We start from the raw sequence: 9127 nt of genomic DNA, 5'->3' as shown, positions 1-9127 counted from the left end.
TAGTTGCATTCATGCGTTCATTCATGAGCTGCATTCAGTACATTCAACAGGAAACCGCCCGAGTGCCAGAGATGGGCAAGTTATTACTCATGGCTGAACTTCTCACTGTCCAACAAGCAGAAAAAATGGTTTATAATTACCTTTCATCTCTTTGAAAACTGTCATAGTGCAGTGGCACTCGGTAACAAAACCTAGCAAGAAACAAACAAACAAACCAAAGGTCACTTTCACTTCCGTTTTAATGCGCCAACTGAGTCCATGTAAATGTAAATCTCACCCAAGAGCAGCGTGTCGGAAGTCTCTAGAAATGTATGTCTATATGTTCAAATTTTGTTCTGAGTAGCCAGCATAGATGCTCTAGAAAGGTCTTTTTCGCTTTGATGGCAAAGACATGTAGCATGACCATGGAAGTGGAGAGAAAAGGACCTACCGACCAAAGTGACTGCAACCAGGAGCCTTGCTATGAAGTCCATCTTCCTTGCTGTTGGGCTCAGTGCTCTTTAATCCTCCACACTTTGCTGAAATGTAGAAACACCGAAACGAGACAAAGAAATCCCCTGGGAGGAGAACAAAAAAGGGTGTGATCCTGTCACTCAGCTGTCCTTTATAAACCAAAAGCAAAACTTTGGCTGCATTTTGTTCTTGTTTTGACAACCGCTGGGTTTTGCGTGCACCAGATCAGGTAACTCCTCAAAGAGGATTATACTTTTATTAACCTAACACGAAGACTGTTGGTCTTGTGTGCCGAACAAGCAATGAATGAGCAGCTAGTTGAGGCTGAAAAAAATTGTAAAGAAGTTTAATAAGAGAATTTCACTTTACCTCGGTACTATAAATTAATGTCGCCCATTATCCAGGTATAAATTAATCTCACATCAATGGAGAGAGTCGCTTCAAGAGTCATTCTTGTTCTGCTCCTGGGTAAGTTACATTTTTTTATGTGCAGATACTATTTGAACAATGCGCCTGCAATCACCTTCTTTCAAAATGCGGAAGAAAAAACGTACATTTGTTTATGACAAAAACCACTAAATCAATATAATACCAATGTAATTATTTTGATACGGTGCACCGATTCAAAAATTTTCTTTGAAACTGGTTTGTTATAGTGTTCTAAAGGTTTGGAAGACGTATATAAGCTATACACAGTGTTACACATACACCTGTATACATCAACCTTCACATCATTTACTTTCCTACTTACAAAAAGTGAAAAATAATTAAATAATAAATCCTATACGGAAGGCAAATTATACGTCATACAAACCCGTCACCCCCTTGTTTCTGCCTCCAGGGTTTTTCCCAAGAGGATGCTGGGAAATCATCATAGACCTGGAGAGTAAGCGAATGGCACACCTGCTTTCACTTCCCATCATGCTTTGCCAAGTAATTTACAGGAATCTAGTCTTGATTTTATCAGTTGAATTACAGGAAGAGCATGTAAAATGCACTCAGTGTACAGATTGTAAAACATGTTCTACTTTCTTTGGGTTTGAATCAAAGGCAGATATTACATTCATTGTTATATTTTCTTTCAGCCTGTTTACAGTTTCAGCTCAATTCCGTCCTGATAACCTGTTCCGTAGAACACTCTCCTGAGGACTCACCGGAACTCTGGGGAGGTGGGTCCTGTAGAAGTAGGCGGCATTGTGACGGAGAAGCCACAATTCTTTTTCGATCTATTATTGCAGCATTGTGCTGGGTCTTTATCTGTGCATTGTTTTCTACTGAATTTTTTCTAAGAGTGCCAATGGTAAACATGTGTAAATGGGCCACTGTGTTTTCATTCAACAGTTTGAATTCACGGGTGTGTCCCAGTCAGAATGTGTGGATTGTAGGACCTCCTTTCTATTAGCAGCAACACTGCTTTTTCTTTTGCTGGGTTTTTTGTTTTTTTTTTTTTTCCAAGGGACTGGGTGGCTTCACAGCAGCCATCATGTTTGGAACCTGAAATTTAATATAAAGATTGTTCAGTAAGGAGAGGTGGACCATATCACCTTCTAGTGAGAGCTCAGTTTTGAGGTGGTCATAATTTTCCCCCAGCTGTCTATATCCAATACGACGACGAGGTAAATATTTTGTGTTCTAGGAACTTACGTATCGTCATTTTATATTCTTAAAAGGAGACAATAAATATGGTTTCATGATTCCCTAGACTTCCTCGATTCCCCGCTTTGCAGAAGCAGTTATGAAATAACGGACGGGTGGAATTTTATACTTTTGTAGTGGAACTGATTGCTTCCTCTATAATTTCTATGTAATACAATAAAGAGGGGGTGCGGTGGCGCAGTGGGTTGGACCACAGTTCTGCTCTCCGGTGGGTCTGGGGTTCGAGTCCCCCTTGGGGTGCCTTGCGACGGACTGACGTACCGTCCTGGGTGTGTCCCCTCCCCCTCTGGCCTTACGCCCTGTGTTACCGGGTAGGCTCCGGTTCCCCGTGACCCCGTATGGGACAAGCGGTTCTGAAAGTGTGTGTGTGTGTGTGTGTGTGTACAATAAAGAGTATGGATGCTGTAGCTTAGGGGTTGAGGTCACATTCATTAAAACTATTTCAACTTAAAAGAAGGCCCCTACTACTTTACTCTTGAGAAAGGAACATAATTGTACATAAATATCGAACATGAATGCAAATGTATGAACGAGAAAGGTGCAAGTCATTGTCTTGGTATACGTGGTAGAATTTATTCATTTCGGCTAAATTTCACTTTGCTTTTTTAAGGCGCTTTTCCCAAAAAGTATGCTTGAAAGTGACTAATATAAGATTAAGAAAAAGTGCTCTGGTAAATTATCATGTTACCTTCTTGCTTCTGCAGTTAATTAAAAATATTGCATTTTCACAGAATGTATGTTAGATGAAGGAGTAGAGGCCTGCATGCACTGTGCCAAATCCTACATCCTGGACGAATTCCTGCAAGGTATTTGCAGTCATAGCAAGATTCATCAAGAAAATTCCCATATTGCAATAATTTTAATTCTATATTTAAATAACACCTTTTTTTATTACAGATACACATTTTACAGTTCACACATTTGATAGCCAGATGAAGACATATAAATTTTTAGGTAATGTATCATACCTTTTCTTTCTTGTTTTCTTCTCTTTCAGAGAAATGCAACATACATCATTATTATTTTCGGGGCACCTGGTAGCATTGTGTTTTAGAGCTGCTGCCTTTAAGAGGCTGCAGGATCAATTGCCACCTCCAGCTGTAGTACCCTTGAGCAAGGTACTTCCCTTCAATTGCTCCACTGAAAATTGCCCAGCTGTATAAATAGGAAAATAATTGTAAGTAGCTTAACATTTATTAATTTAGCTGACACCCTTCTCTAAAGCAACTTATACCGTTAAGGTACTTATAATTATTGACCCATTTATAGAGCTTTCTAATTTTTACTGGAGTAATTTAGGGTGAGTACCTTGCTCAAGGGCACTAAAGTCAGCAGTGGGAATCAAACCTAAGACCTTTGGGTTGAAAGGCAGTAGCTCTAACTACTATGCTGCCAGCTTAATGTTAGCAGTATTCACTTTGGTAAAAATCATCAACTAAATGAACAAATGTAATATATTATTTAAGAAATTAAGAAATATAATTATTAAAATAATATTATGATAACAACAATTTTGTAACAAAATGCATATACATTTCTTAACATAGCAATTTAATATTAGTAAACATTAAATTTCAATGGGGTGGGCAGCCACTGGCACTTGGACCCCCCAGAGGTTTTTTCTCCGATGACTTTCAGTTGGGAGTTTTTGTTCCTTTGTTCCCCCGTGGCCAGTAGTCTTACTTATTGCTATAATAACTGCATGGATACCGTATTACTCTAGGGTATAGTCAAATATCTTATTTGTTTATTTGTCTTATAACTTTGTTCAGTGCTCTGTGTCACTGTGTAAGAAGAGTGCTCTATAAAAATAAACTGAATTGAAATTAAATAAATACCAAACTCATAGTTTTAATAAATTCAAGCTCTATGAACTTCTGTGTTTTGTCCATTTACCATTTCTGTAACAGTATTTTTGCCTTCACTTTTACATTATGGCTTTCAGAGTTTCTAGTGACAGTAATCATCCAGGCGACCACTGATTGTGTACAACTCGGGGATCACTTTGATGGTACGTTTAAAACTTGGAGTGGGATGGGGGATGATGGAAATGAAACCAGTAACCATAGCAACCAGAAATCATGTGCTGATTACCTATCCAGTTACATATAATGTGCTAAATGAGCTAATAATTTACTCACTGCTGTGCATTTCTTACACACTAGCATTAGAAAAGGAAACAATAGCAACTGACTCAATTATATGTCATTTACACAGAGATCATACATACGGGACTCATATATACCTTTTATTTTTATGTCTTGTTCCATTGTAGAATGCTTTGGTATTGTGTTTGCTGAAAGGCTCATGACCAATATCAGACTTATCATCAATGAGAACTTTCTGTATCCAGGTAAAAATACATACTTCCCCTACTTGTATACTTACATAGCTGTGAGAAAATGAACATATTTTTTCATTAAGGTTACAGAATGAAGCCTTTTGTTCTATGATATTCTTTTTTTTTTTTAACTCAAGAATTTGTTCGCTGCTGGGCTGAAAAAACGGTGGATGATGCCATTAGATGTTCTGATGTCCTTTCTGAGAAACCAGCAATCAGATTTGGTAATCACTCCTTCGGATCACCTAGCAATTCATTAAATGGGATGTTTTTGAAACGAGATGAGATGTGAGATGATCTGGTCCACTTCTCAACAGGCACTGCAGCAAATGTCCAGGACCGAAGAAAAAACGGTAAGGAATTCCCAGGAGCAGTTTGTGTCATTTTAGAAATGGTGTATGAAGAGTGGAAGAATGATGTAAATGGGAAAGGTCTTCTCCTTTAGATAGTGAGGTACATACACTCTGGTGCAGAACTGACCTGCAAGACAGGAGAACCACAATTCGACAGGCAGCATTTTGCATTTCTCATTTGTGTTGAGGTTATTTCAGAAAATAGATTTAATTTTTACATTTTGAGACACACCGTCAGTTCAGAGGTCTATTGCTGATTTTATTCTACATTCAAAAGCTGGTGTGGCCCTGGTGCCCTGCAGCCCTGAATCAGCCTGGAATATCTGGCCATACCATAACCATGCACCACTTCTCCAACCTGGTGTACATTGCTTTACTGTAGACTAGCTTTACCCTAATCATGTATCACTGATGCAATTGGTTGCACCTTGGTACTGCCGATCTGCCATGTTACTGGTTTCCTTCCTTTTTCATCTATTTGTTTTACTTTTTAAACACAGATTTCATGCTTTGCACCTTGAAACACGGTATCAACTCTACAGTGGTCTGCTGATCTCTAGGAACATTCAAGGTGATTGTGATTTAAAAGGATTTCCACTTTAAAGATTTTGTTCATTCTTTTATTTTTTAGATGTAGAGACTACCTGATGAGTTTATGAAGGATTTTTCAAAGTAATTTGATACTTCTACTTTGTTTTTTAATAAGATAAATTTTTACATTAATCATACATTGAACAATCATGTTTCATTCAGTTGTATGAAATAATGAATGGCTTATTTATTCATTTATTCCAGCAAATCCAGATGTGATGTGACTGACAGCCACCAGCGAAACCTCTTCTTATACAATTATCTGCTACAGTCTACAAAAAAGGAATCAAAGACTGGGCCTGGATACTGGGTCTGTTAAACAAGGTGGTCATAGCGAGGTTTCTCCAAGTCAGGAAAAAGTGGACTGATTTTGGGTGCCATCATGGATTAGAATGCTAAAGAATTAAAAGAAATAAATTTGTTTGAATAATGCATTTTATTAAACTGTATAGCTTTACGTTATCATGTGGACCATATCATGTGGTCAGCAAAACAGATTTAAAGATTATTTAACATTAAAGCTTTGATTTTATGACTATTGAAATATAGCAAATGTTAGTGTTTTTTTGCAGCCATTTTTACTTTCATCTTAGTCATGTAAGTTTCCTTAAATTTATTTTGGGGTAATCCTGGGAGTATTGCTTAAGTGACCTTATAGGAGTTTGTAAGTGCTTGTTACACCAAGTTGTCAAAATATAAAAATACAGTTAAAAGCAAACAAAATAATTGGCCATTGATGTATAGGTTACACATGGGTGTAAGGAGTTTGAATCACTGTGTGTGAAATGCATGGAATGACTCCAGTAGACAGTAAACATGTTGACCCCATCAGTACACACACACACACACACACACACACACACAAACTGTCTGAAACCACTTGTCCCAAGCGGGGTCGCAGCAAACCGGAGCCTAATCCGGCAACACAGGACGCAAGGGACACACCCCAGACGGGACGCCAGTCCACTGCAGGGCACCCCCAGCGGGACTCAAACTCCACACCCGCCACACAGGAGGATCCAGCCAAGCCTGCCGCACCATTGCATCCCCTCTCTCAGTACTCAGCGGCTTGCAAAATTTTTGGTAGTACTGCTTAAACTACCATTCTTTGATTAAAAGCTAAATAAAATGAAAATAATGACAATTACTTTGATGGCTTGTCTGAAGCACAAAAATAAATAACCTAAAGTGGTTTTTAGATAGAGATTAGCCACACATTTCAGATGTTTAACACATCTCACAGAGAGGGTTAAATTGTGAACTCAGCTGTTGAAGTATTTTTACAGTGTGTGGTGAATATTCCTCTGGTGACAGAATGTTCTAGGTCTCTTTCTGTAGGTGCCATCCTCTTTAATGAAAGTTTTCATTATCCAGTTGAGGACAGGAGTGCGGGTGTATCTCACTTGATGGAAGGGGAGGACCTCTGGTGGTCCCTCGACAAACTGCTGCAGGGGGTTGTGACAATGAATTAATAAGCAAAAAAACAAACAGCAAACTGGATTAAAACTTTATTCATTTGATAAAATGCCTCTTTTAGGATATTAGAATCCAGTATACTTACACATAAGAACTCATGGCCAAATATTTCTGTATGCTTTATGGGGGTTTGAAAATATTCCTGCAGTCCCCATATGTTTACAGAAAAGCATTTTCGGTTTGGCATGTGCCTGCTCTCTGGTGGGTTTGGGGTTCAAGTCCTGCTTGGGGTGCCTTGTGAGGAATATATATATATATAGGCCCTCAAAAATCAAGTGCTGCTAATTACTGAGGGCCAGTAATGAGGGTAGCATAGTGGTAGGAGCTGCTGCCTTGGTTCCTAAATGTTGTAAGTTCAATTTCCCCATTGCCAGCTGTAGTACCCTCGAGCAACATACTTATCCTAAAATTGCTTCAGTAAAATTACCCATCTGTAAAATGTGTAATTGTAACAATAACCAGGGGGGAGTGGTGGCGCAGTGGGTTGAACTGGGTCCTGCTCTCCGGTGGGTCTGGGGTTCGAGTCCCGCTTGGGGTGCCTTGCGACGGACTGGCGTCCCGTCCTGAGTGTGTCCCCTCTCCCTCCGGCCCTACGCCCTGTGTTGCCAGGTTAGGCTCTGGCTCCCCACGACCCCAAATGGGACAAGCGGTTCAGTAAATGTGTGTGTGTGTAATAATAACTGTAACTTGTATGTTGCTTTGGAGAAAAGTCTCAGCTAAATGTAATAATACAAATACAGTGCTTTGGGACCCAAAGGTTGTTGGTTCGAATCCCCACCTCCAGCTGTAATACCCTTTAGCAAGGTATTTGCCCTAAATTGCTCCAGTAAAATTAGCCAGCTGTATAAAAGGGTAAATTGTAACCTTAATGCTGTAAGTTGCTTTGGAGAGAAGTGTCAGCTAAATGAATAAATGTAACTGCTTGCGTAACCGCTTTGTAAAAGGACGTGGCTTTTGTTTATGTCACTAGCATTCCTGGTGTTGGCGTCCCAGTCCCTGATGACCGCGTGCCCGACGACTGCGCACCTAAGAACTGCCTGGTGGACAACCACACGACCACCGCGACATCCCCCTGGTGACAACCCCCGGGACGCAGTATGAAAGCACCCGCTCCAACGCCCCTGGCCGCGGAACCTCCAGAGACACGTTCTCCTCACCTATTTTCCAAAGCTAACTGCTCTGCTCTGTGGGTGCAATCCTCATGTGATACAAAATAAAGTGACTTAGCACCAGCATTTGAGTCTGCTTTCCTGATACTCCGTACTTATCAAGACAGTTTCAGACTTCTGAAGTCTTGCCTTTCCTGACATCTCTATTTTTCATCTGTACATCATGGATTCTGTTATAAACTCCATTAATGTTCAAGGTCTTTATTTCTCCTACAAAGAAGTAGAGAAGTAGAGAACTTATAACAAACTCTGCACTTTGTTCTATCACTACAATATCCACAATATCTTTTGAGGTGAACATGAAATGCATAATTAAACAAATGTAGTATGCCTGCAGGCAAAATAGGACTGATTCCAAAACCAACGGTGCTAAAGAAGAATGACAGTCGCCTATATCGGTAATTTAAATAGATATAATGGAGGATTTACATCTCATTTGGCTGTTGAATTGTGACCATGCACAGCAGCAGGGTGGTTCCACATTGGCCTTGGTTAGTATTAAATGAGGCCAGAAGCTAACCTAATGTCTAACTGATGTACTTGATTTTCACCATATCTTCACAGAGGGACAGGAATTTCATTATTCACCTTATAGGAATGCTAACTGAGGTCTTCTACTTTCCCTTGGTCTTTTCTTTTCTCCTTATTGATTGATCTTTGTATCTTACTCAAATTGAGCATTTTTTCGAGCCTCAGCTTTAATTGGGTTTACTGTGATAACTAAATGTAGTATAGTATAGTGTGAGAGTGACAGAGAGAGTGTATTCCACTGAATAAGTAGTGTCTCTAGCAGTGTAAGTCACCTTGGTGAATAAGGTGTGTGGGCTGATGACACTACATAGAGTTCATTGGAAGATTCTTTGGAGAAAAGTGTCTGCAAAATAAACAAATGTAAATAAATAGACAATGAAACACTTGATTTGGTGTTACAAAAACAAGTTGGACATTCAGGCTGTCAGGACTCTGACAGTCCAGGATGCCATTTGGCTGTCATGCTTCTGATGATAAGGATGTGAATTCCTGCAGGCAAATCCATGTAAATTTCCCAAGTAATGTCTGTACATCTGTGAGATGTCACTCCTCTGCTA

General features: G+C 39.5%; 1 protein-coding gene across 3 annotated transcripts; it reads left to right on the top strand.

The window, feature by feature from the left end:
* Positions 1–646: 646 nt before the first annotated feature.
* On the top strand, positions 647–7985 carry LOC108930902 (uncharacterized). 3 transcript variants are annotated; one of them, XR_001965873.2, is made up of 13 exons: positions 647–682; positions 858–921; positions 1295–1339; positions 1539–1622; positions 2841–2915; positions 3007–3063; positions 4055–4120; positions 4385–4462; positions 4588–4674; positions 4768–4803; positions 5304–5374; positions 5599–5718; positions 7841–7985. XR_001965873.2 is itself a non-coding variant. In XM_018746384.2 (12 exons), the coding sequence occupies exons 2-11, from the start codon at positions 879–881 to the stop codon at positions 5354–5356; spliced, it is 624 nt and encodes a 207-aa protein (XP_018601900.2). In that variant the 5' UTR covers positions 647–682; positions 858–878; the 3' UTR covers positions 5357–5374; positions 5599–5892. The 3 variants fall into 3 exon arrangements, 1 of the variants encoding a protein (XP_018601900.2); XM_018746384.2 differs by lacking the exon at positions 7841–7985 and having other exon boundaries at positions 5599–5892; XR_001965874.2 differs by lacking the exons at positions 647–682; positions 858–921; positions 1295–1339 and having other exon boundaries at positions 1545–2069.
* The last annotated feature ends 1142 nt before the right edge of the window (positions 7986–9127 follow it).

Source organism: Scleropages formosus, chromosome 5 (genome assembly GCF_900964775.1).
Source record: "Scleropages formosus chromosome 5, fSclFor1.1, whole genome shotgun sequence".
NCBI classification, from domain to species: domain Eukaryota; kingdom Metazoa; phylum Chordata; class Actinopteri; order Osteoglossiformes; family Osteoglossidae; genus Scleropages; species Scleropages formosus.
The sequence above is the reverse complement of the archived record's forward strand: the minus strand, read 5'-3'. Positions and strand labels throughout refer to the sequence as shown.

Coding starts and splice junctions, on each gene's coding strand:
- LOC108930902 (XM_018746384.2), top strand. CDS start 879: ATGGAGAGAGTCGCTTCAAGAGTCATTCTTGTTCTGCTCCTGG. Junction 3,064..4,054: donor GAAGACATATAAATTTTTAG/GTAATGTATCAT, acceptor TATGGCTTTCAG/AGTTTCTAGTGACAGTAATC. Junction 4,463..4,587: donor TGAGAACTTTCTGTATCCAG/GTAAAAATACAT, acceptor TTTTAACTCAAG/AATTTGTTCGCTGCTGGGCT.